Raw genomic sequence first — 27,984 nt, 5'->3', positions numbered from 1 at the left:
CGCACCTGGAGCTCGCCTTTATTTGTGCTTTTTATTGTTGAAGCAATATTTTACAAAGGAGATTACTAACCAGTCATAAAGAGCAAGGAGTTATTTATGGACTCTCAATATTAGTGAACTCACTTTGCCTGAAAACAGTCAATATATCAAAGTTCTGTAAACTCAGAAAAAAATGCTACTTGTGGGTCCATCTGTGACCTCTGCTGGCCGAGACCCAGCCCACAAGGGGAAACCCTTTTGCTCAACCACTTCCTCTCCTGGCTCTCAGCAAGCTACAGAACCTTCCCTGCCTAGCAATGCAGGACTAGCAATGCAGTCATCCCCCGGCGGGGGACAGCAAGGTTCCCAGTGGACTCCTGAAACCATGAAAGTGTGGAGAGTACCAGACCCTACACATACTCTGACTTTCCCATGTCCGGCAGCATGACCACACACTATCACAGCTCATCTGTCTCCATGTTTTATGCCCTGGTGCCTCCTCTGTATCTTGTGTTTTGAGGCCATTATTAAGTAAAATAGTGGTTATTTGGGCTGGAGCCGCAGCTCACTAGGCTAATCCTCCACCTGCGGCGCCAGCACACTGGGTTCTAGTTCCAGTTGGGGCGCCGGATTCTGTCCCGGTTGCTCCTCTTCCAGGCCAGCTCTCTGCTGTGGCCCGGGAGTGCAGTGGAGGATGGCCCAAGTGCTTGGGCCCTGCACCCACATGGGAGACCAGGAGAAGCACCTGGCTCCTGGCTTCAGATCAGCGCAGTGTGCTGGCCGCAGCACACCGACCACGGTGGCCATTGGAGGGTGAACCAATGGCAAAAGGAAGACCTTTCTCTCTGTCTCTCTTACTGTCCACTCTGCCTGTCAAATAAATTAAATAAATAAATAAATAAATAGTGGTTATTTGAACAGAAGCTCTCAACACCGAGCCAGTCGATATGAGAAGCAGGACAGCTACGAAGTGACTAACGGGTATGTAGCGTATACAGCAGGGATACCCTGAACAAAGGGATGATTCCCGTTCCAGGCAGGAAAGGGCAGGACAGCACATTTCATACTGCTCAGAGTGGCACCCAATTTAAAATTTATGAATTGTTTATTTCTGGAGTTCCCCATTTAATATTTTTGGACCACAGTTGACCTTGGGAAACTGAATTCATAGGAAAGCGAAACTCTGGATGAGGGGCGGGTGCCTACCGTAGCACAGAAGTGAGAGGGCTGGTGTGGTGGTGCCACGGGCTAAGCTGCTGCTTGCTATGGCAGCATCCCACACCAGAGAGCTGGTTTGAGTCCCAGATGTTTCGCTTTCCATGCTACTCCCTGCCAATACACCTGGAAATGCAGTGGAAGCTAGCCCAAGCGCTTGTGCCCCTGCCACCCACTGGGAGACACAGATGGAGTTCCAAGCTCCTGCATTCAGTCTGGCCCGGCCCTGTCTGTTACAGCCATTTGGGGAGTGAACCAGCAGATGAGAGATCCTTTCATGTACTTAGCATCCCGAGGAAAACAATGGCTTCACATCTGCACAGTATTTCAAATGATCATTTAAACTCTTTCCGTAAATTCACTCCAAATGGACTGCTTGGGTGCCTGCCTTCTGCAGTGGTGGCTCCCAGGATGACTCGGGTGGCCCCAAGACCAGAGGATCAGATGTCCCACTGCACCGCATTGCAACCATTCCCCACGCACATTCTACCCGCCTTGTATGTATGAACGGGCTCCAGTCTCGGGAGCTTATTATAGCTCCTCTGTCTCGTCCTGCTGTCAGGCTGTCGGCTGTCACGTCCACATGTTCTCCCAGCACTTACATCTATCAGCCCTGTGTGTTGCTTCCAAATCCTAGCGAACCTAGAAGCCAGCAAAGCACCCCTGTTGGCTGAAGAAAAAGCAAGCTTTCCATGAACAGCTAAGGCTCTCCTGGTAAGGCAAGAACACAACTCCAGGAGATCTCTTTAAGTTCTCACAGTTATTCCTTCCACAGCAGGCACTCAGCCTGGTGGCTAAAATGCTGGCTAAGATGCCTGCATCCCACAGCCTGGCTCTAAGTCCTGACTTCAGCTTCCCGCTAAAGCAGACCCTGGAAGGCAACAATGATGGCTCCAGTGCTTAGGTCCTTGCCACCCAGGTGGGAGACCTGGATTACACTGCCAGCTCCTGACTCTGGCCTCAGCCCAGCCCAGGCCTTTGTGGGCATTTGGGGGAGTGAATCAGTAGACAGAGGGTACCTAGGGGGCTCTCTCCACCCCCTCTCCATCTCTCAAATAAATCAATTTCTTTAAGTCAGTCCTGCTTTCTTTTAGGTTTTTCACTGTGTTCCAAATAAATGAGGTTCTAGAATCAATGACTTCCGGGTAGGTGAGGTTTCACTAACCACAAAATATTTAACAGAAACAAACTAAAAAGCAGTAAAGCAAGCGATGACATTAAGCAAATAAGAAATGAATCAAGGCCCTGTCTTGTGAGTCTTAGACAACAGCACCAGACGCCCTGTTTCTCTCGCCATCTGTCTCCTGTCCCCAGGCAGGCTCTGTCCCCTGGCTGCCCCTACCAAGGCCCAGTAAAGGCTCTGGAGCAGCCGCAACTGGCAACCACCAGAAAGAGGTAGCATGGGCAAGAAGTGTGATGGAAAAATCCTGCTCTTGCAACAGCTAATGTGTGGGGGCTGCCATTTCTGGAGGCAGGAGAGAGAACAGAGTGCTTGCGACACGCACCCAGACCCTGGTCTACGTGGGAAAAACGATGGCCATGGGGGAAGCTCCCAGTTTCCAGGAGCAACAGCAGCACCCAGCATGTGACCCATGAATAACACATCACAATGAAACAATACAGATCCACACATCCAGAGTAGACACTAACTGCCTGGAAATGCACTTCTCTCTTTCTCGGAACTTGGTCTCTGGCACTAAATTTTGAAAGTACTTAACTGCTTGCCAGATTCATTGTATGAAATATAGTGGTTAAAAATTTTAAATCTCTTTTCTAGGGTTTTGTTTGCTTTAAAATAATCTGATAGCAACATAAAATGCTCTAATTCTTAGGCCTCTTATTTACTCAGACTGTCACATAAAAATTTTTAAATAACTATAATAGAACAAAGCTACCCCCAAAGTAAAATTCCCAAAATTACCATCTTTGCACGGAATGTTTAACTCGTAGAGAAAGAAACAACCAATGATCTAAAATTAAGAATAGAGACTCTGGGAAGGATCCCACTATTCCAGCTCCACTTTATGCCTGGCCCACAGTAGGCATATAAATAATAGATTCAGTGGATAACCAGCTGGCTGCTTGAATGAATGCAGTCAGTCCTACCCACTGGGTGGTCTGAAGTCCATGGGCCTTCCCTAAGGACTCAGGCCAGCAGGACTGTCCAGAACCATATTCGGATCTGTTGGAGCAATATAATTAACTAGCCAAGTAGAGTCTTCTCTCAAATGAAGTCTGAGTGCCTTTCTTAGAGCCCGAGGCTGGAGACTACATCCTCTTGCTTCAAGGCGAGCTCAGACCCAACCACCAGTCAACTACTATTTAATGACCACTTGTAGTGCATGGGCCGTAGTGCCAGGAATAGACATGGAGTGTCACGGGCAAGGCAAGAAGGCCTCGGTCAACACCAAAACACAGTCATTCTACAACGACCCACACAGCCCCTGCCTCAGTCATCCCAGAGGAGTGGAACAGAATACCACAGAGCAGGGGGCCTACACAGCAGAAATTTCTTCCCCATCGTCTGGAGATGGAGAAGTCCAAGACTGGAGCACCAGCAGATGCCACGTCTGGTTCATAGATGGCTCCTTCTCATTGCATCCTCAGAGGCTGAAGAGCAGAGAATAGACACCCCCCCCCCAACTATGTCTTCATAAGGGCACTAATCCCGCCCATGAGGGCTCCATCTACAAGACCTAATCACCCCCTAAAGATGCAGCCTCCTCACAGCATCACACTGGAGGTTAGGAGCCCAGCAAGTGAATCTTGAGGGGAAACAAGCATTCAGTCCATAGCATTCCCGGATATGTAAGCATGGTGCAGTGGACAGAGGATAATCTTTTCATCGAATGTTTCTAGTGAATTTCCAAGTGGGAAAAAAATGAACCTTTTTTTTAATATTTATTTATTTATTTATTTGAAAGAATTAAGCAGAGAAAAAAGAGGCAGAGAGAGAGAGAGAGAAAGGTCTTCCATCCGATGGTTCACTCCCCAATTGGCCACAATGGCCAAAGGTGCACCGATCCAAAGCCAGGAGCCAGGAGCTTCTTCCGGGTCTCCCATGTGGGTGCAGGGGTCCAAGGACTTGGACCATCTTCTACTGCTTTCCCAGGCCATAGCAGAGAGCTGGATTGGAAGTGAAGCAGCCAGGTCTTGAACTGGCGCCCATATGGGACGCTGGCACTTCAGGCCAGGGCATTAACCCACTGCGCCACAGCACCAGCCCCAAAATGAACCTTAATCCCCACATTACACCATATCTAAAAATGAATTTTAGAGTGGTTACAGGTGTAGAAGACAAAACAATGAAGAATCCAAAAGACAACAGAGGAGAATATGTTCATGTCCTGTCTTAAACAGGATGCAGAATGTACTCACTCTGAAGGGAAAACTGACAAATCAGCTGGTGTTGAGATTAAAACCTTCTGTTTATCAAAAGACACCATTAACAGAGTGAAAGGGCAATTCACCAAGTGGTAGAAATTTTGGACCAAAGACTCACACACCAGGATATATAAGAGGTCAATATCCAGGATATATAGAAGATACACAGTCCAAACCCAAAGTTGGCTGTCATTTTCTTAATGAGTAGAATAGTTGAACAGGGGCCAGCAAGGTAGTACAGAGGGCTACTGCTTGTGATGCCAAAAACGCATATGAGCTCTGGTTGGAGTCCCAACTGCTCCATTTCTGATCAAGTTCCCTGCTAATGTTCTGGGAAGGCAGCAAAAAACAGCCCAAGTGTTTAGGCTCCTGTCACTCATGTGGGAGACCTGGATGGGGTTCCTGGCTCCTGGCTTTGGACTGGCCCAGCTCTGACCATTGTAGCCATTTAGGGAGTGAACAAGTGGATGGAAGATCTCTCTCTCTCTCTCCCTCCCTCCTTTCCCCACCCCACTTCTTTGCCTTTCAAATAAATAACATAAATCTTTTTTTAAAAAAGAAAAATTGGCCGGCGCCGTGGCTTAACAGGCTAATCCTCCACCTTGTGGAGCCGGCACACCGGGTTCTAGTCCCGGTTGGGGCGCCGGATTCTATCCCGGTTGCCCCTCTTCCAGGCCAGCTCTCTGCTATGGCCCGGGAGTGCAGTGGAGGATGGCCCAAGTGCTTGGGCCCTGCACCCACATGGGAGATCGGGAGAAGCACCTGGCTCCTGGCTTCAGATCAGCACGATGTGCCGGCTACAGCGGCCATTGGAGGGTGAACCAATGGCAAAAAGGAAGACCTTTTTCTCTCTCTCTCTCACTATCCACTCTGTCTGTCAAAAAAAAAAAAAAAGAAAGAAAGAAAGAAAAATAGTTAAACAGGCAGAGAAGATACCCAAAGGGCCAATGAACATATGAAAAGTGGCAAACTTCATTGGTTATCAGGTAAATGCAAATTAAAAACCATACCACAATACTACTCTATACTTAACAGACGGCTAAAATTAAAAGTCAGAGAGTAGTAAGTGTAGGCAAGGTTGCAAAACAGCTAGAACATTAATATGGTGCAGTGAGAACGCAGATCAGTGCAATTATTTTGGAAAGTCATTTGGAAACCCCTGGCAAGGCCAACACATGCATAACCTATAAGCCAGTCATTTCACTACTTTATATGTAACCCAACAGAAATGCAGATGTGTGTTCAACAAGACACGTGCAATAATATTCACAGCAGCTTAACTCAGGCTGGTCCACAAGAGGAAACATCCCAAAGGTCCGTCCAAAGCAGAATAAACAAACAAGCAAACAAAAACCTTATGGTATCAATACTCCATGGCAATTCAAGTGAACAAACATCGCTGGCCTGCAACAATACAGAGATGCACACACCATGTATGTATGTCACACACCTAACGTTGAACAGAAGAAACAGACACAAAAGCTTTGAAAGGCAAAAGTGGGGAAGGGGTTAGCAATGGGACAAGGGCTCACAGGGGCTCCTGTCCTGGCAATAGTGGGTCCGTTTCTTGATCTACAAGATAGCTACATGGCAGGTTCAATTTGAGAAAAATCATGAATCTCTCAACCTGAGCACTTAAGATTTGTATGCTTCATGGGAAAAAAAAATGTTTTTTAGAAAATATTCTCATTCATGACTTTTGCTCACATTTCTTTCTGTGCTCTGTCCCTTGGGTGGGCCAAGGTCCATTCTGCCGTAGGGTCTTTGCATTAAGTGAATTCACTTAGAGAAAGCACCTGCCCCTGGGCCTTTGCACACATATGTAGGTCCAGGTTCAAATGCAACGGACTTCTTCAGTGAGGGTCTTCCTGCCTGCAGTCTCCCACTCTTTATTCTATTCTTTTTCTTTCTTTTGTATTATGTCCAACAAGCCAAAACCATTTTGATTTATTCATTTCTGTTTGTTTTTAGAACTCAAGGACTTTGCCACTCTAAGTCACTCCATATCCCAAGCTCCCGTATGTCTAGCACTTCAAAGAGCATCCGGCATTTTTACCCAACTGATTTCAAACTTATACCCACATAAAAGCCTGCCTTCAAATATTTATGCTGTTTATTCATAATCATCAAAAGCTGGAAACAGCCAAAAGATGTCCTTCAACAACTCAATCAATAGCCGTGGTATTTATACAATGGATTATTATTCAGCCTTAAAAAGAAATGAGCTATCAAGTCACAAAGCCACATGGGTAAGTTTTCAATGCATATGTGAAAAAAGTCAGTATGAAGAGGTTTTATACTATATGGATGCAATTCTATGACACTCTGGAAAAGGCAAAACTACAGCACTGTTTAAATGATCAGCAGTTTCCAGGAATTCAGGGGCAAGTGGAGAGGCTGAATGGGCGAAACACAGGGTTATTTTAGGGTGGAAAAACTATTCTGTAGGGTCCCATAAGGGTAGACACAGGACACCATGCATTGGTCAAAACCCACAGAACTAGACGGTACAAGGAACGAACTGAAAAATCATTTCAAAGATCAGAGGATCCCAGGATGGAATACAGAATGCAACACCAATAACTCTATTCCAAAGTATGAAACAACCTCACTGAAGGGAGTAAGGGGAAAGCAGGCTGCCCTAAGTATCGGGAAACAAGTGGAGTCTGTCTAACTAACTACAAAGGGACTGCACGTGGGTACTGTGCTCTGGTTGATGAAGCTGCTCCCCCTAGGGGTGTGGAGTAACAATTCTGATACAGCTTTGCAGGTAAACAACAACTGAACAATTAATGGCATGGACAGCATGGGTGGGGACCACAGGTCTCTCATTGTTGGGGTAGAAGTTCAAAGAAAGGCAAGGTCAGGAAGGGAGAATGAGGAGGGTTGGAGACACCAGTTTGAACACATGGTTAGAAATACATCTACATATATCTAGATACACATACATAGTCAAGTTAGCAGTGTATACCCTACATGTCCTTGTCTTGTCAGCTGACAAAACATAGAAACAATGACATCCAAGTAGCAACAATCATGCCTAGGAGCCATATCTTGGATTCTGACACCATTCTCTGATGAAAGGAGCCAGGGCTTCTTGTAGAAATGGCTGATGCTATGCCTGGGCAAGAATACACACCCAGAGCATCCCATAGTGCCAGGAAGCAAAGAATTGTTAAAGACACACAAACACCACAGTGGGGGGTATGTCAAATAGACAGGAACCAGCTGAAACAGCTCTCAGTGGCCAAAACTGGGATAATCTGAGCAACAAACTAAAACATTGTATCATAGCCAAAGTACATAATAAGTATCCATGATCCATAATGACTGATACAAATTATTGACTAAATAAACAAAAGAAGAAAACCCACACAAACCATATAAACACAAAAGGAGGTAGAGCATAAGTTCCTATCCATTAAGTCTGGGCTGCTCATAGAAAGTTCCTTCTAAATACGGTATGGAAAAGGAGGGAGCAACCTCACAGTGGAGAACTCCACAGACGGTACCTGAGCCAGGTGGTCAAGGTCAAGGACAAGGGAAGAATAGTTCTTTCTGGAGCCAACGCTGCGGTATGGTAGGCTGAACCTCCACCTGTGGTGCTGATTTGTGTCCAATCCAGCTCTCTGCTATGACCTGGGAGAACAGTAGAGGGTGGCCCAAGTTGTTGGGCTCCTACATCCATTTGGGAGACAAGAAGCTCCTGGCTCCTAGCTTCAGATCGGCTCAGCTCCAGCCACTGTGGCCAACTGGGGAGTAAACCAGCAGATGGAAGATCTCTCTCTCTCTGTCTTTCTGCCTCTCTCTATCTGTAATTCTGTATCTCAAAGAAATAAATAAAATCTTTTAAAAAAAAGAATGGTTCTTTCTCTTTTGGGTCTTCCTCTCAAAAACCCAGTATAACTCCAATATAATCATGAGAAAGACAGCCGAGAAGTCCCATTTCGGGAACATTTTCAACATACCAAAACAGTGTTCTAGTAAGGTGTCAGAGTCCCCAAAAAGAGATCTGAGACAATGACACAGAAAGAGCCTAAAACACGATGAATACATGTGACGTGGTGGCACCCTGGAACAGAAAATGGATTAAAGGTGAAAACTAAGGAACACGGATAATGCATGGATTTTAGTAACAGTAATATATCAATACTGGCCTATTAATTGTAACAAATGCATCACACTAATGCAAAATGCAAGCAAAACCAGTTCTAGAGTAATATGAGAACTGTAGTAGTATCTCTGCAGGTTTTTTTGATACATCAAAAACCATGTAAAAAAACAAAGTTTAGGGGCAAGAACTTGGTACAACAGTTAAGACACCACTTGGGATGCACACATCCCACACCAGGCCTTGGTTTGAGTCTCAGCTCTGCTCCCTATTCCAATGTTACTCTGGCAGGCAGCAGGTGATGCATGATGCTAAAAATGCACAGTTAATATTTATTACATTTTGTCCCAATCTCTTTTCTAGGCACATACAAAAGATAGCCTAAGAAAATAAGATTTTTTAAAAAAGATTTATTTATTTATTTGAAACTCAGAGTTAAACAGAGAGAGAAGTAGAGGCAGAGAGAAAGAGAGAGAGGTCTTCCATCCACTGGTTCGCTCTCTAATTGGCCGCAACGGCTGGAGCTGTGCCAATCCAAAGCCAGGAGCCAGGAGCTTCTTCCGGGTCCCCCACGTGGGTGCAGGGGCCCAAGGACTTGGGCCATCTTCCACTGCTTTCTCAGGCCATAGCAGAGAGCTGGATCGGAAGTGGAGCAGCCGGGACTCAAACCGGTGCCCATATGGGATGCTGGCACTGCAGGTGGTGGCTTTACCTGCTACACCACAGCGCCGGTTCCCAAAAGAAGATTTTTATACATAATGTATGTCATCTCGTGCTACTTTTTTAGGAATATTTATTTATTTATATGAAAGGCAGAATAACAGAGAGAGAGGGAGAGACAGAGATCTTCCATCCTCTGGCTCACTCCTTAAATGGTCACAACAGCCAGGGTTGGCCCAGGTTGAAGCCCAGAGCCAGGAACTCAATCTGGGTCTCCCATGTGGGTAGCAGGGGCCCAGGTGCTGGGGCCATCCTGTTGTGTTCCCAGGTGCATTAGCAGGGAGCTGGATCAGAAGCAGAGCAGCAATGCTGGTGGCAGCTTAACCCACTGCACAGCAACGCCAGCCCCTCTCTGCTTGCTTAACTGAAATGTGATGTGGTACATGCTGCATGAAGGCAATTCTCTTGAAGCAACCCAACAGAAATGCTTCATCTGGGGGACAGACTACATTATCCTGTGTCCATAGACCCTGGTGTGTGAGCAACACTGGCAATCAAGACAGAAATCCCACTTAAAAAAAATTAAAAAACAATTAAGTCCCTGCCTCCTTTCTGGTCAAAGAATACACTTTTATTTGAATGTAGGTGTTAACAAGGCAGAATTAGTTATGCAAAAGGATGGTAGGCATTGCTAATGGTGCTTGTATAAACATCCTGGGCTTTTCTTGCAAATATTGTTAATCCTCAAAACATCACTAGAAGAGATGGATCATTTAAAAGTGGGAATGAAAGTTAGCCAAGGATGATGACTGACACTCACTCTGGGAATAATAGCAAGTGGGGGCCGGACAGTGGGCTCCACCTTTGGGGGCAGAGCAAACTCCTTGCCCTCGGGAGATGGGAGGGTCGATCTTAGGAGGTGATGCTCTCTCACGGTGCTTATAGGATGTGGGAAGGACCTGTGACCATTCAATTGGGATCTTTGAAATGAGACAAACTGTCTCCTGTCATCAGTAAGGAGCCATAATTAGGAACTTTTTGGGGTCTTGATTCTGTAAAATAGGACCAGAGCGGGGATGATACACAGGGGTCTGGGTTTCTGGGGAGGAAGCTGAGGTCCATACCCACCTCTCCTGCCCTGCACCCTTGGAGTTGAGTCAAGGGTAGGCCATTGCCTTAGTTGTAATGGCTGGCTAAGAATTTCCCTTTCATTTTAGTAAATGTTTGATGTTATCGTATCTCATTCTTTGCTCTCTTTCCCAGCTTGTAGGAAGGTGTCCATGGTAAACTCGTTCTTCATTTTGTGAGGAGTGAGAAGTGACCTCAACCTTGGATGGCTCACTTACCTACTATAGCCCACCATCCACCCCTCCGCAGAGGTCAGAGGCAGCTAAATGTGGTTGTTGTCTTAGGCCAGCGTAGGTGATGGCCTGTTTATCTAAATACAGACAGGATGTCACCCGCTAAACATCTACCCGTAGAAAATGCTTCTAGCCTAAGATTGCTAAATGCTGAGCCATCTGGGGTTTGATGAAGAAATGGAATATTTTAGCTTAACAAAAGGCACTTGTCTCCCAGAAATAGTACATGTTGTTTTTTGAGTTGTAATATTTGTAGGGTGTTTTCATTATAGCAAGCATAATCATGTTTTAGCACCAAGTCAATGACTCATTTTCTTTTGACTTGTCAGAGCACTGCCGCACCCCGTCGCAAACAGGAGCAAAACCAGTTGAGTCATTACTATTGTTACACAGAGCGTTAGCTCACAAGAACGAAGCAGAGAAAAGCCACCATGGCCAATCTCAGAACTCAGTGTCTTACTTCCTCGTCTTCAAACAGATTGGATTCCATTAACATTATGACTACAGCAGCTATGGCAGTTGCACTACTGACAAATAGGAGACAGGAGGAAGAGACACAGCAAAAGATCAGCCACAGCAGCTGAGGCTTTGGATAAAACCACCCGCCAGCATAACAAGTAGCTGAGAGTAACTCACATCTTTGGAGCAGGTGTTATCATGTTAAAGGTAATATCTGCTACTCTCGAACAGGTAGGATAAAATACATACTCCGTATCCTATGGCTTCTGTCCAGTGAGCTTCTAGCTTGTAACCTCAGCTGTGACTGAGCCTGGAGCCAACTCCACGCAAATGGCGAACGGAGCACAGAGGCCCCACCACCAACAGCTCTCGCAAACCTGGCGGCCACAGGACACTCACCGTGATGGGCCCCTGAGAGAGCTAAGGGATTTGCAGTTTTCTAGAGAAATGGTTGAATCCCGCAAAGGTTTGCTAAGATGAAGCACACGAGGGTCCTTCAAAATGCATGTGGGAGAAATGGAATTGTATGAGTTTATTTTGGTGCAAAAATGTCTTTGAAATCCATACACAGTTGTCTCCTAATATGCTTTTTCCACTCACCCTGGTATTTGAAAATGCAGAAAAATGGAGAGAAAAGCCTTGCCCAGCATATGGTCAAACACACAAGAACACATAGAAATGATCAGGGGATGAAAAGTGAAACCGACACTGACAGTTTTGGTCTTCCTCTTCTTCTAACTGGTCGTCTAAACTTGCCCTCTGAGCCTCAGTTTCCTCCTCTTAAAAACTGATTCATTCATTTGAAAGGCAGAGTTACATGGAGAGAGGGAGAGACAGACACAGAGAGAGGTCTTCCATCCGCTGATTCACTTCCCAGATGGCGGCAATGAACATGGCTGGGCCGGCCCGAAGCCAGGAGCTTCTTCCGGGTCTCCCAGTTAGGTGCAGGGGCCCAAGTCCATCAACAGAGAGCTGGTTCAGAAGCAGAGCAGTCGGGACACGAATCGGTGCCCAGATGGGATGCCAGTGTCACGGGTGACAGCTTTACTGGCTACGCCACAATGCCAGCCTCAATTTCCTCATTTTAAACACTGAGTAACTACCGATCACAGAGTTTCTGTAGAGGTTGAATAGGATTATCTGATAGCACTAATCTAGTCAGGCATATAGGATAAAACTGATTAGACTGGTGAGCTGGAAGACCACGCCCTCACCGCACCCCCTGTGTGGTCTCCTGCCCCTACCTGACCACACCTGTGCGCCCACCTGCCAACCAGACTAACCACTCCCCTTTGGAAGTGGATTAAAGGCCTGGAGCACTGTGGGCCCGCTCTCTTTTTCCCCCCTGCCCTTGATCCCCTTCTGTCCCACTCCTTAGGGGCACGTGGCCTTCGGGCCACCAGCTCCATGCTTTCTGGCCTGCATGCTCCTCCATACGGCTGGCTCCTGGCCTGCTCTCTGCTGGGTGTGAATCCAGATTTCCCTCTCTCTCTTAGGGCCCTCACGCTCCTATGCATTTCTCTCACTAAATAAAAAGCTTAAAACTTACCATGTTGCCTGGTTTATTTGAGTTGGTATTCAGAATTCCTCTCTGAATTCATGGCGAGAGCCCACACGGCTTATTAATATGGAAATATTAATAGGCAAACCTTATAACTATATCAAATAAACAAGTATAATAAAGAATAAAATCTGTTTTGCACTTCCTACCAGAACTGTCTGTAAAATATTTTAATTTCTTTTTTTATTAGCCTGTCATGTTAGCTCTCAAACTAACTATAAAGTGACATTCCAGGAATAAATTCCCCAGTGGAAATTAATATATTTAATATGGATTTATTCATGCTCTTATTCCGGCTAATTTGTGCTTCACCTTTTAAATTTTATTCCTTAAGGCTGCTATGATCCTCCCCATCAGATGCTCATCTTATGTCTCAACACAAACCTTCCTCAAACTGAACACCACCATCAGTCCATCTGAGCAGCCAAGACAAAGGACAACTGAAAAGGGAAAAGCCCCCAGGTACCCCCAGCAGCCAGTGTTGTAAGTTATATGCCTGCAACTGAGTCAAGCAGGATGGCTTTTCTTGAAGGTTAGCCCAATTAAATACAGAAAAAGCAGCCGCAGAGCGACTGAGTGTTCGTACTGTCAGACTGCAAATCTAACTTGGAAGCCAACAACTGGAGGGAGGTTTTAGAGGAGATTTTTTATTTTTTTATTTTTTTAACTTTTATTTAGCAAATATAAATTTCCAAAGTACAGCTTATGGATTACAATGGCTTTCCCCCCCATAACTTCCCTCCCACCCGCAACCCTCCCAACTCCCGCTCCCTCTCCCATTCCATTCACATCAAGATCCATTTTCAATTCTCTTTATATACAGGAGATCAATTTAGTATATATTAAGTAGAGATTTCAACAGTTTGCACTCACACAGAACATAAAGTGTAAAATACTGTTTGAATACTAGTTATAGCATTAATTCACACTGAACAACACATTAAAGACAGAGATCCTACATGAGGAGTAAGTGCACAGTGACTCCTGTTGTTGATTTAACAAATTGACACTCTTGTTTATGGCGTCAGTAATCTCCCTAGGCTCTAGTCATGAGTTGCCAAGGCTATGGAAGCCTTTTGAGTTCGCTGACTTCGATCTTATTTAGACAAGGTCATAGTCACAGTGGAGGTTCATTCCTCCCTTCAGAGAAAGGTACCTCCTTCTTTGATGCCCCATTCTTTCTACTGGTATCTCACTCACAGAGACCTTTCATTTAGGTTTTTTTTTTTTTTTTTTTTTTTTTTTGCCACAGTGTCTTGGCTTTCCATGCCTAAAATACTCTCATGGGCTCTTCAGCCAGATCCAAATGCCTTAAGGGCTGATTCTGAGGCCAGAGTGCTATTTAGGACATCTGCCATTCTATGAGTCTGCTGTGTATCCCGCTTCCCATGTTGGACCGTTCTCTCCCTTTTTTATTCTATCAGTTAGTATTAGCAAACACTAGTTTTGTTTATGTGATCCTTTTGACTCTTAGACCTATCAGTATGATCATTGTGAACTGAAATTGATCACTTTGACTAGTGAGATGGCATTGGTACATGCCATCTTGATGGGATTGAATTAGAATCCCCTGGCACATTTCTAACTCCACCATTTGGGGCAAGTCCAATTGAGCATGTCCCAAATTGTACATAGAGGATTTTTTTAAAAGCTTCTCAATACAGCCCTCCCATTCCTGGTCTCTACCTGAGTGACATCACGTGAGCCACCTTGTCCAGTAAAGGAAGCTGGCTCCGGGAGCCACACGACCCTCTGAACTGGTCTCATTCTCCTCTCGGGTTTGCCTTGAGAAGAAAGACTTTCCCTTCTTCTGCTTTCTGCATCACCCTCTCTTTAACAAACCTCCCCCTCTGCAGTGCTAGGTCGGCTTTATCACACAATAAAAAAAAAAAAATCTTAAAAAAAATAGTCCATGGAAACGAACTTTTACAAAAGCTTATTTTAGTGCAAAACATCTTTGAAATCTAAGCATAATCCTTCCACAATACACATTTCCCGAGAACTTCTCAAAGAACTCCACATAGCCGGACCATCGAAGAGCTTTCAATCTCCCCCGGGGGGGAAGGACTCCCTTCCTTCTTTTTCTCTTACACACTCTTAAAGGACAGCCACTTCTTCTCCCCCTTACCTAAATATCTGTTGAGTGAATGAGTGACTTTTTCTCTTGCAGTTTGCCCTAAAAAGGATTCTTCCAGGGGCTGGCCCAGTGGCTCACCTGGTTAATTCTCTACCTGCAGCACCCACATCCTATATGGGCACCGGGTTCTAGTCCCAGTTGCTCCTCTTCCAGTCCAGCTCTCTGCTGTGGCCCAGGAGGGCAGTGGAGGATGGCCCAAGTGCTTGGGCCCCTGCACCCGCATGGGAGACCAGGAAGAAACACCTGGCTCTTGGCTTCAGATCGGTACAGCACTGGCCATGGTGGCCATTTGGGGAGTGAACCAATGGAAGGAAGACCTTTCTCTCTGTCTCTCTCTCTCTCTCACTGTCTAAAAAACTCTACCTGTCAAATAAAAATAAAAATAGAAATAAAGGATTCTTCCAAACAGGAAAAGTCCTTTTTTGATCATTCATCCTCAACCCTAAAGTGAAGCTTTAGCAACTAATCCACACTGTGGTCTCTACTTTTTTTGAAAGATTTTATTTATTTATTTGAGAGGTAGAGTTACAGACAGAGGGAGAGACAGGGAAAGGTCTTCCTTCCATTGGTTCACTCCCCAAATGGCTGCAATGGCGGGAGCTGTGCCAATCCAAAGCCAGGAGCCAGGCGCTTCTTCCGGGTCTCCCGCGTGGATGCAGGGGCCCAAGCACTTGGGCCATCCTCCATTGCTTTCCCAGGCCACAGCAGAGAGCTGGACTGGAAGAGGAGCAGCCAGGTCTAGAACCGGTGCCCATATGGGATGCCGGCACCGCAGGTGGAGGATTAACCTACTGCGCCATGGCGCCGGCCCCTGTGGTCTTTTCTTTCTTCTCAGTTTTTCCACACTGGAAGAGATCTCCAAAATGCCAGCGCTGACTAAGACAAACCTGGTGAGACTGTATGAGCCTGGACTTTTAAGCAGAGGCGGGAGTCTGGGCACTCTCACTCCCTGTTCTACCAAGACGTGTGTGAGCCTGTCGCTTCGCATCTTATCCACAGATGGAAAAACTCTCAACCCTTCCAAGCACATGCACACATTTCCACTCCCAAAGAAGTGAGCAATTCCTGTGCACAGAAGGTAGTACTCCTGTATGTGCTGCAACAGAATTGCAGAGAATGGCGGTGACCTAAGGCTTCTTCCTTGGAAGACTCGTAGCAGCTGTATGGAACAACTGCCTCTTGTTTCGCAGGTTCAAAGGTCTGCATAGTAGTTGTACCTCATAAGCATGGAAAAGAACTGCAAGTTCAAGTCCACAGTGAAGGAGCAAGGGGCCAAAACAGGCAGAGCCAGATTCTACGAATGCAGTTAATGGGGGCTATGTACAAGTGTTTGTGAAATGCATATGTGCAAACCAGAAGATGTGCCCACTGCTCACATGGCCAGCTTCTATCTCACTCCCTTGACGGATACGGGTCTGTCTCATCTGGTGCTGAAAGTCCAAGATCAGGGTGCAGCCACGGTTGGGTTCTGGTGCCGCCGACTCCCTGGGTGGCAGGTGGTGGTCTCCCTGTTGCGCCCTCACACAGCTGAGAGAGGGAGCTCCCACCCCTTCATTATTTTCCAAGGGCATGAATGCCATCACGGGGCCTCCACCCTCCTGACCTCATCTCACACAGCTTACCTCCCCAAAGCCCCACCCCCACACATCATCACCTGCTGGGTTAGTGTTTCAGCCTATGCATTATGGGGGGGGGGGGGGGCGGCAAACATTCAGTCCACAGCCAGGTGTGTGACAGTCGCACAGGGGCAGCAAAGACACACAGGAGGACGGGAGTCAGGATGGCAGAAAGGCATGCTGAGAGAGGCCTGTGGGCCAGGCCGACGACAAGGGACAGAACAGAAAGGCTTTCTGGAGAAGATCCCACCAAGTGACAGCTAGGACCACAGGTAAGAGGTAGACAATTGCAGCAGGGGTAGGGCGACCCGGGCCTGGCACAGGGTTCCTGCTGACCTGTAGTAGAGTCTCAACTGAGACAAGCAGCAGCAGGGGGGAGGTGTGACATTGGCCAAGAACAAGAGAGAACTCTGATCTCAGTTTCTCGCTCTATAAGATGTAGGTGATCTCGCTCCGTTCAGAAGGTCGCACGAGGACGGACTGTGTAAGATGACATGTTTCAGTCACCAGGCCCCGGCCCGAGGGCTGCAGTAGTGGCAGAAGTAGCAGGGGTGACAGGAGCAATCGTAGAGGGCACTGGTCCTCGCCATTCCAGAGGAATTAGACTCAAGCGGCCATTACTGTAACGCAGGTGCAAGGGGCAAGGTGCTGGGGCGCCAAGGAACCAGACTATAGGGAAGAGCAAGTGTCCACTGGACATGGAGGGTGTCAGGTGCAACGGGCAAGGGAGAGGCAACAGATAAGGATGCCACAGAAGCTTCTGCCAGAGCAGCTACGGCCAGGAGTGGCTGCCCCACAGCACGGGAACTGAAGAAGGCAAGAAACTCACACTCAGAGCGGTCCACCTCGAGGTCTCCCTGGGGTATCTTAGTGGAGGTGTCCATTTCAAAGCTTCCTGAATCCATATGGCACTCAGGAAACAGACGGGAGCTAAAAATACAGACTTAGAAGTTGTCAGCACAGGGGCAGAAACTGACACCAAGGGGAAGATTCATGGCACCCAGAAAGGGCAAGGCAAGAGGGCAAAGAAACAGAGAAGATGGGGCAGGGGCCAAAGACAGACCTGGGGCATGTCGGCACTGAGGGAGCAGGCAGAGAAGGGAGGCTTGGAAAGGAGGGTGCAGCGGGAGAGGTTCTGGAGCACGAGATGATAGGAGGACACGTGACTGCCTCCGAAGCCATGGGCTAAGGGCTTCCACAGGAAACGGAGGAGAGCATCACACGCTGCAGAAGTCAAGTCAAAGAAGGACCCAGACAAATCCACTGCACTGAGCAACAGTGCAGGCCTGGGGGAGGTTGCTGGCACCAGACACCAGACTGTGAAGGATTGTGGGTCGTGGGCGGAGAAAGATCTGCTGGGAAAACGGTAAGGGATGGAGGACAGGGCGGCAGCCGGGGGTCCGGGAGACAGGAGGAGGGGCTTCATTTGGCTGCGTGTGTTTGTTGTTTAGGACTTGTTTATTTGAAAGACAGAGAACAGTGAAAGATGGAGACACATCCGTGTATGCGCACGCACACACACACACAGTGTGTGTGAATCCACTGATTCACTCCCCAAATGCCCACAATAGCCAGCACTAGGGCAGGCTTAAGCCAGGAGCCAAGAACTCCATCCGGGTCACTCATGTGAGTAGCAGGAACCCAAGGACTTGAACCACCTTCTTCTGCCTCCCAGGCACATCAGCAGGAAGCTGGATCTGAAGCTGAGTGCTGGGACTCTGACCCAGGCACTCCACTAGGGGATGCAGGCCTTTCCAGGCTGCTGCATCACCCGCTGTTCCACAATGCCCACTCCTGCCAGGCCATTTGGTTCTCACCAGAAGAGAAAGCCTCCAGCTTATGTACATGCTGAATTGCCAGGGGAGACAGAAAAGAAGAGGGTGACAATACAGCCAAGAAAGGAACACAGTGACTGGAAGGAAGGGCACTGTGCTGGCTAGACCAGGAGGAAGCCGTCGGGACACCAGCTGAGAGGAGGGTGCCCTGAAAAGACAGGTAAGGTCTGAACCAGCCAAGTGCACGCAGGAAGAGGGTAACTGCAGAATAAAATCATGCCTGCAGGGCACACACCATCTCGAAAACAAGACAGTTCAGACTTCACTCTTTCTCCTCCGTCTACAAAGAGAGGACTTCTGGAGAGAGCCGCTGGCTATGCAGAGATGTTACATGGAGCCAGGTTGTTTCCAGGCTAGGAGGAAAACAGTTTCCACGTGCAGCAAACATGTATCAGAGAGGAGACCTAGTGTGGCCAGGACACATCAGAGCGAAGGCGGACAGATTCAGGAGGAAGAGAATGGGTGAGAGTGAGTTTCCAGAACTGTCTCAGTGGCAACTCAAAACTCACCTGGTATTGGAATGCCTGGGTTCCAGTCCTGGCCCTGCCTCTGATTCCAGCTTCCTGCTAATGTCCACCCTGGGAGGGAGCAGCTGATAGTTCAAGTACTTGGGTCCCTGCCACCCAATTGGGAAACCCAAACTGAGTTCCAAGCTTTCTGGTTTCCGCCTGGCTCAGAGCCAGCTGTTGCAAGCAATTATGGAGTGAACCATTGAATGGAAGATCTCTGTCCATTTGTCTCTCTCTGCCTTCCAAGTAAAATGATGATTAATAAATACATTTTTTTAAAGAATTCTCATCTTTAAATTCCTGTTTGGTGCAATGAAGGCAATGAAGGCAGGTGCCGTTTTCAACAAGGCTGAATAAAACACTAATGATACAATATGATAGGATTATGGAAACCAAACTTTGTAGCCATTTTTGCCCTAGCCATGTCTTTGATAAAGAAACACCATCAACTACCTCAGATATTAACACGTCAATGACTTTTTAAACATTTTCTAAAGACTTCATTCCAAAAAAAATGCTCAATGTTTGAGGACTAGGTCCACAGGCTAAGAACATTAAGATAGTTAATTTTCAAGCTGCGAAGGTCTAACTTCTCAGCACCCATAAGACAATCCACTAAAGTATCTGGAATGAGAAAGCCTCTAGGAAAAGGTGGAGAATTGATAATTTGCCCATGTTCAATTTCAAATACTCACCGACACCCCAGGTCCCAAGTACCCATACATTCTTCCTCAAATTCTAGCACCCAAGAGAGGTGAAGATGTTGTTTATTTAACCCTACTCCCCTCTTCCCACATTACAGAAGTTAGTGGCCAGTTAGGGCTCCATTAACACGGAGCACATACTTAGTACATTCCCCGTACTATGTTTCATATATTACATTAAGTTCTCACAACATTATTTACTTTTATTTGAAAGGCATACACAGAGACAGACAAGAGTTCTTCCATCCACTGGCTCACTCTCCAAAGACTAGCAAGAGTTCAGGCTGGGCCAGGCTGAAGCCAGGGGCAGAATCTGGGTCTCCCTAACTACATGAGCTCCCTCACAGGGTGTGCATTAGCAGGAAGCTGGATTTTGAAGTGCAGCCAGGACTCGAACTCAGGCACTCTGTTATGGGATGTGAACCTCCTCAATGGTACCTTGACCACTGTGCCAAACACCTGCCCCATCCTGCAAGGTGCCAGAGAAGTGGGGGAAATTGCCTAATCTCATGCACCTGCTGAAAAACAAGGCCACAGTGTAAATTCAAGCTCACGTAGCTTCAAAGTGCATACCACTTCCCCACTCCAGATTTTCCTGTTGCAAAGGAAAATGTGTCAAGTGCAGTTTTCTTTTCTTCCTTGGGCAATTTAGAATTCTTTTCTTCGAAGACTTTTAACAAACTTAATTTATTCCTTAGTGCTTTGTAGGCTGAATTTATGGAGATTTTTTTAAAGAGCAGTTTTGTTTAAAAATCTGTTGTTAAATACCAAACAAATGGGAACTCACCAAATGATCAATTAGCTAAGTGCTCAGCAGCAGTTTCTACTTTCAGCTGAGGTCGTAACAAGTGGAAAAGCAGACTATTTGATGTCCTACAGTGGGAACCTATATCCAAAACAAGCCCCTGAGTTTAAAACAAGGGATCTCTGCCAAGTACAAGAACAAACCAGGGGTTGGTACTGTGACACAGTAGGTTATCCACCTGCAGTGCCAGCATCCCATAAGGGCACCAGTTCAAGTCCCGGCTGCTCCACTTCCTATCCACTCCCTGCAGATGGCCTGGGAGAGCAGCCAAACCCTTCTACCCATGTGAGAGACCTGGAAGAAGCTCCTGCTTTCTGGTTTCAGATCAGTCCAGTTCTGGTACTTATAGCCATTTGGGGAGTGAATCAGTAGATTCTCTGTCTCTCCTCTCTCTGTCTGTAACTCTGCCTTCTCAAATAAATAAATAAATCTTAAAAAAAAAAAAATGAGAGCATCCCTATGGATAACATCAGTCAATTTGGAAGTTACAATAGCAGTAGCATCTGGAAAACAGACAAATTATGGGAGATGGCGGGCTCAGCGCCTGCACCTGACTCTGCTCCACCACATCCCTGCTGCAGGCCTTGAGAAACTGCTGCTCTGTGCCTCAGTTTCCACATCCATAAAATGGGCATATCAGGGACTATTACTCAGACTACATGAACTAGGCTAATACATACAAGGGATTTTTTAAATGTTCACAAAAATGTATATAGTATTAAAAAGTTATACATAGATTTCAATTTTTTTGAACCCAAACACACTTATCTTTTAATTCCATTTTCTACAACCTTTCTGAGGTCCCTTCCTACAAAGTGCTTAATCAGTAACAGCTAATTCTGCCACACACACTTGGGCTTTTCCCTTTTAGAAGGAGCATTTTTAAAACTGCAGGTCACAGCTCATAAATGTGTTATGAAATCAATTTAGAGGGTCACAACCAGTATTTGAGAGAAAGGAAATAGAATAGAATGTTGTTGCAAACCTCATAGAAGTCATACTTTAAATGACTGGTGCGACTTTTCTCATGGTGACATTAAGTGGTAGTTCCTGCATCTCTCTTTCTATAGAGCATCCACATTTCTGTGGATGAACAGGCAGCCATCTATAGGGGCTCTGTTCCAGCATCACCATCAAAAACTCTTCACAAGCACTGCTTTATTTTTTTATTTATTTTTATTTTTTGACAGGCAGAGTGGACAGTGAGAGAGAGAGAGAGAGAGAGAAAGGTCTTCCCTTGCCATGGGTTCACCCTCCAATGGCCGCTGCAGCCAGCACATCGCACTGATCCGAAGCCAGGAGCCAGGTGCTTCTCCTGGTCTCCCATGCGGTGCAGGGCCCAAGCACTTGGGCCATCCTCCACTGCACTCCCGGGCCACAGCAGAGAGCTGGCCTGGAAGAGGGGCAACCGGACAGAATCCAGTGCCCCAACCGGGACTAGAACCCCGTGTGCCAGCACCGCAGGCGGAGGATTAGCCTAGTGAGCCGCGGCGCCGGCCAACAAACACTGCTTTATAGAGTGGAGATGATGGGGAGCTAAGGAAGATGGAAAAGTTGAATAAGCTGGAAACCACCTGTTAAAAAGCAGATAGCTGGAGCAAATGGGAAGCCTTCCTTGGTGGACAATCAATCGGGAGCACACAGCAATTCCCCTCGCACACAAGGTTGAAGGCTGGGCTGCTACCAGCATTTTGACAATATGAGGTCAGCAACATGTTCATTTCCAAAGCAAACCAAATTGCAAAACTGGAAGTACAGGTGTTATCTTGACATTGGGCAAGATTGGAAAAATTAATATGATTTATCCAGCAAGTCATCGTGCAACACTTGTCAGAGTAGACACAATGCCAGATTTCAAATGCTCTTCAAAGTCATCAGGGTTTGGAAGAGACAGGAAAATGTTTTAAAACAGAAATCCTTTACTGTGGGTGTAGATTTAATTGAAGAGTTCCATTATAACCAATTCCTAGGTGAAGATTTAATTGCCTGTATAAGCTTTCCCAGAAGAGGAAATGGAGAGGAACGTAAGCATATATCTCATCATTTTAGAATCTAACAGAAACATTTACAAATGGCTTTACGATATGGTGTCTATCAACACCTCTTAGACCGCTGGGTAAGAGGAGCCATAGCTGATATAGACAAGAAGGTAGCTAGCAAGGAAGAGCTGCAATCTCCCCCCTCCTACAGCCCTGCCTGTCCACCCTGTTCCCCCACCATCACCTTTTTGTACTGTGCAAAACCACACTTCCTACGAAACCTCCACCCAGAACTAGTGCCAGCAGAAAGCAACCAACATGGTGCTTAGTGCCTCCCCTCCCCCTGTGACTACTTATAGCTAACTGAAATATCACTATAGTAAGATTACCATGGCTGACACTCCTATTCCCATGATGCACCTGAAGCCATGACACTTCTGAGACTCGTAAAAAAGAGCAAGGAGATGAGCAGTCCTCAGACCTTGCACCACCCCATGACTTCAGTTAAACCTCTCCCCACACACTATCCATACACACCTCCAGCTCATTTATGAAGAGATGCCAAGTTTTGTCGGATGCAGATCACTCTTGAGCATGCCCACACGCCCTTCTCCAGTGTGCGCTCTCACTTAGCTAAGAATAAATCTGGTTCTTCTGTGAACCTTTTTACCTTTGTCTTGTCCTCCAATTCTTGCACCGGAGACAAGAACCTGGACCCAGCCATTGTGCAACACTTCCATACATGCTCCATCCTCCTGAGACTTCCTGGGACCAAGTGGGCCCTCCTACTAGGAACTTGTGTTTCTCCACCTGGCTTTAGGCTACACTCCCAGAATCCTCTCACCAAATATCAAGCAGCTAAGGCATGAACAAGCATCTCCCTGATCTGCTGTGAGCCAGGGGCAGGGACGAGGGGTGGCAGACGTTGTGCACAAAGACTGGCACTGCCCACAGACACAACGCCCTTCACTAGGTGGGAATGTCCCAGGGGGAGGGAGCCCAAAGAGAAGACAGCTGGGCCAAAGGAAGATTCTCCCAATTGCATTTTAACTCAGAGGTCAGGGAAGTCCACAAACTTAAAATTCAAACCTAGTCTTCCAGGTCACTAGGAAGACGTAGTTGCCAGGATGTGTGGACAAAACAAATTTCAGATGCCTGTTGGCTTCACCCATAAGTTTCAAGTATTGAGACAGACGCTGTGTGGGCCTCCATGTGTTCTGTAAAGGACACTGAAAAGCTACAGGCAGCCCGGTGGTCAGGGGGGGAGGTATGGTCACACTGCCTGGATTCAGAGTCCCAATGCCAGCTACTCGCTGAGCGTCCACGCTCTCATTCATGATACAAGAATAACAGGAGGACCATTGCAAAGGGTCATTGCAAGACTAATGAATGAGTCACACAGAGTGCCACAAATACCCCACAAACGTGCTCTATTATGCTACACTATAAACAAAATTGTCCGCTGCAAACTTCTAGATAAGACCTCAGCCAGGTAAGTCTGTGCATTTATTCTTTCCCATTTCTTTCTTAGTGTAATCACCTCGCTTTATGCCACTCCAAAAGATAATTATTTTCCATTCGGCAAAGATCAAGTCCTCGCACCTCTCCCTTGCCTGGGACAGGTTCTTCTGAAATTAAATAAGTGCACCCCTTCTGCCCCAACTCAGCAGGAAACTCAGGGTTGGGACCAGTTTGAAGTCTGTCGAACTGGCTTTCTATGCCAAGTTCAAGCAGTAAACATTGGAAGACATTACCAACTTTAAATGCAAAAAGGACATTTCCCAATCTTCATATGCCTGAGGCTTGGAGTCAGAGTGGGTCCTTGTTGACTGATGAACCAGGCAGGGGCTGAAACACTTGAAAGTATCAGTAAGGGAAGACCAGCAGGCAAGAGGGCTGAAGTGAACAACAGAGCCCTATCAGCAGGGGAAGAGAAGGGTACCTATTAGTACACAGGTTTCTCTATTAGAAAATGAAGGTAATCACCAGCATAGCGACTACAAACCACCAGCTCCCTGCCCAGTGATTTCTATTCCACCAGCCCACAACTGCTGGAAAAAACAACCCGAGAAGAAATACTAGCCACGCATTCATTAATGGCACGCAGGCAGCCTAGAGCACCTTGTATGATCTCAACACAAAGCCTGTCTCTCAAACACCTGGCAGTTTTCGCTGTGGGTAGAAGGTCGGCAACTCTGGTAGACAAGTACACGGGAAAGATTCAAGGTCATATTTGCCCTTTAAAGTGTGTCCCTAATCGACACGTGCAACACAGTGAACATTCAAACCTCCATTTTTTTCCCCCCAATATTCTGAGGAATTCTGAGAATATATGATTGGTCATCCTACTAAGTTGGCTTAGACTTATTTCTAGTTTGCCCAGCTACATCTAATTAGTCTCCTTTAAGGATGAGCAAGGCTAAAGTGTTGTTAATTTCAACAATAGTTTTTCTATTAACTCAAATCTTCTCCAAGCCCAAAATGGAGTAGAAAGGCTAGAATGAAATAAATGAAAATCATTTGGATGCAAGAGAGGCAAGACAGAACACATCCATTCACTCAACAGTAATCCCGTCTAAATCAAATATACTGTGTTTTTAAAGAGGTCTGCCAACTTCCTACAAAAATCCCAGGAACACTTCCTATTTTTGCCAGTTTTTACTTATGCAATTAAACTGGCTTTTTGTGAGAGCTGGCTGGAGAAACATATTTTCACAAGCTCATTAGTCATACAGTCAAGTTTCATTATATCATAATCATTCATCAATAGCGACGGGAATACTGTCTCCTTGTGCAATGAGAATTATTAAAGAAACTACGCATGCACAATAGGCCATAAAACGTGGGAAATACACAATGCCCAAAGCCGGCGGTAAGGCCAGTGACCAGTGTGGCTTCCATTCTCAGCGAAGAGCCCAACAGCTCTGGGAACACAGACCTAGCTTTCTCCTGAAGCCACATCCTTCATCAGGAACCCCTTCCTGCTTCCAGCCTTTCCAAACTCCACCCCTCAAGAGAGTGGAATGTGTTATTTCATTTACAACTGCCGTTATTAAAGACTCTCACGGGAGACCGTTTGGGCTTGGGTCATCTTTCCAGCATGTGTGTGGCAGCTTATTCTACGTATTTCTCCCTCCATCAAACGTGTACACATCAGTCAGTCCTGCGTAGAACCTTGGCCCCTGAGCGGTGGGAGACTCCGCCGGAGCCCGGAGCAGGGCGCACGCCGCGCATCGCCCGCAGGGCTGCCTGACTCCCACCTGGGCACGCTCGGAGGGGGCCCAGGGCGCATTCTGCGCCCACCTATGGGGAGAAAGAAAAACTGATTTGGCCAAGCCCAACACGTACAGCCTTGGAAATGCAAGGACGAACGTTGGGACCAGGCGTCGGGGCTGGCTGGCAAAGGGAAACTGATCATCTCACGGTTTTTGCTGTAAATTTCAGGAACCGAGAGGTTCTCTGAGATTCCCAGAACCTCTCCTCTCTGCCCAGCATGCTCAAGCCCCTGCCCTGCCTGCTCCTGCTCCTCCCAAACCGGATCCTAGCAGGAAGCGCCGGTCTCCCCGTCCGCAGCTGGGGCGCAGCTGGAGTGAGCCCCTCGGAGGCTCCACTTCGTGGAGCTGCCCTGCAGCCGAGAAGCGCCCGGCGTTCCGAGAAAACCACAGCGCCTCCTGGCACCCAATCCGCCTCCAGGGCCATCACGGGGGCACCGGGCAACGTGAGAGCCGCTGCACCTCGGCGCCAGGGCGTGCTCCGGGCGCTCAGTCCCGGGAGCCTGGACCGAGCGCAGGCGCGCGCTGGAGCCCCGGAGATCCCGTGTGGGCACAGAAGGCGACAGGGTCCCGACCCACTCCGGCCCCGCGCCCAGCTACCTCGCAGCCGTACAGCTGACCCAGCTGCTCCACGATCCACTCCTCCAGCACCAGCCGCTTCCGAAGCTCCTTGCGGTCATATTTCACCGTCACTTTTCCCTGCTGGTGGCGCCGCTGCTGCTGCTGGGGCTGCGGCTCCTGAACCTGCCCGGCAGTGGCCGCCGCGGCCACGGGCGCCGAGTCCTCCCGGGAGGAGCCTGAGCTGCTGCCGGAGCAGGGACTGCCGCCGGCGCCGCCCCGGGGGCTCTGGAAGAAAACCCGCGTGCCGCCGCCGCCGCCACCGGCCCCGCCGCCGGCCGCCTCGCTGCCGCCAGTCACCAGAGACATGGTCCCGCGCCGGAGCCCAGTGCGGCCCAGAAGCGGCGGGCGGAGCGGGCGGAGCGCGCGGGCGCCGCTACCACCTCGGGCCGGGCAGCCGCATGAGCGGGGCTCGCCGGCACCTGCTCCGCGAGCCGCGCACGCCCGGCAGCCGGGCTCAGCGGGGAGGGCGGGCGGGACCGCGGGGGCGGGGAGGAGGGCGGGGCGGCGAGCGCGGGCTTAAAGACACAGCCGGGGCCCCCCTCGCCGTCCAGTCCCGGGAGGAGGGATCCAGCGGCTTCCCGGGGGAGCGCCCCCGGCGCGGGAGTCGCCCGCCGAGGCGCGCAGACACGGGCGGGGACTGCGTGTAGACCCAGAAGGGACTGGCCAGGTTTGGGTGCCCCGGGGGTCCGGGCCTTGCCTCTTGGAGAGGGGAGCCTGCGCTTCGCCCGCGGTTCCGGAGCGCTGGCCTGGGCTGGCGGCAGCCGTGCTGGGGGCGCGGGAGTGGCTGGCGCCGCAGGGTGCAGGGTCCTCGCGCCCCCGCCCCGCCCGCCCCCGGCTCCAAACGCAGATTCCCATTCACGGCGGGTAGGAGCCTCTTCCGCTCTCTACGGTGAGAAAAATCGACGAGGCGCCGAGGGTGCGATCGGGCAATCTGCGCGCTCGCGCAATCGTCGCAGCCCATTTTTCTTGGCTCACCGAGCCACTGGGTGGGCGCACGCATTGTGAGGCATCTCTGCCTCCAAAGGGCTCGGGGCCTGGGGGGTCGCGCGCGGCGCTGGGACCATCGGGACAGTAAACATTTCCGGGAAGGGGTCGGCGGCGCGGGGCTGGCCTCGCGGTCGCTCCCAGACAGCTTTCCTCTCCGTCCACACCATTTCCAAACAGCCTCCCTCCCACCCCGGGAAGGCACCTGCCTTGGCTGACCCCACTCTAAACGTCAGGCCGCCAAGGGGAGTTACGAATGAATGAGCTGATTATGGAGGCGTGGGGCGGAGAGGTGGGGAGGGGACTTGGAAACCCGCTGGGGTGGGGGTGGGTTCGCGCACGCATTCACAAGGAGAAACATTTCCGTTACCCGTAACAATGCATTTCTGTTCAGGCCACTGAAACAAACTACAAAGAGGTTCAGATACAGGTGAGCAATTTTATGAACATTTAAAAAAAATGGGTAAAGGTTCCTGGCAGGTCCTCAGCTTTGTCAGCGGTGAGATAGATAAGAGGGGCGCGCAAAGCTATTTCCTCTGCACACTTGCTGTGTGGCTTTCTAGACAGCTAGGAAGGGAAAAGAGAAAAGTCCCCAGCAGCCTCCCCCGCCTCTCCTGCCTCCTGGCCTGAACTGCAGGTGCGCAGGTCTGCGCTACCCGGGTTTGGGATGGCCTTGGGTTGGGGTTTTCCAGCCAGAGACTGAGAAGGGATTTCCCCAAAGTGGCCTGTGCCTGAAGCTCATCCCAAAGACAGGTCAGGACCAGAAGAGCTACAGGGAAGGACCCAGGTGAG

The 27,984-nt window shown here is 48.3% G+C and overlaps 1 protein-coding gene across 1 annotated transcript in view; it reads right to left on the bottom strand.

Moving 5' to 3' along the window:
• Positions 1-26,558, bottom strand: part of PPP1R14C (protein phosphatase 1 regulatory inhibitor subunit 14C) — a 103,213-nt gene extending 76,655 nt beyond the window's left edge. Inside the window, exon 1 of the mRNA XM_062187764.1 lies at positions 26,188-26,558. Within this exon, the coding sequence (XP_062043748.1) occupies positions 26,188-26,514 (327 nt within the window). The 5' untranslated portion in view covers positions 26,515-26,558. The remainder of the gene's footprint in view (positions 1-26,187) is intronic.
• Positions 26,559-27,984: the final 1,426 nt, after the last annotated feature.

Source organism: Lepus europaeus, chromosome 3, assembly GCF_033115175.1.
Source record: "Lepus europaeus isolate LE1 chromosome 3, mLepTim1.pri, whole genome shotgun sequence".
In the NCBI taxonomy this organism is placed as follows: Eukaryota; Metazoa; Chordata; class Mammalia; order Lagomorpha; family Leporidae; genus Lepus; species Lepus europaeus.
This window is presented reverse-complemented; position numbering and strand designations above follow the sequence as displayed.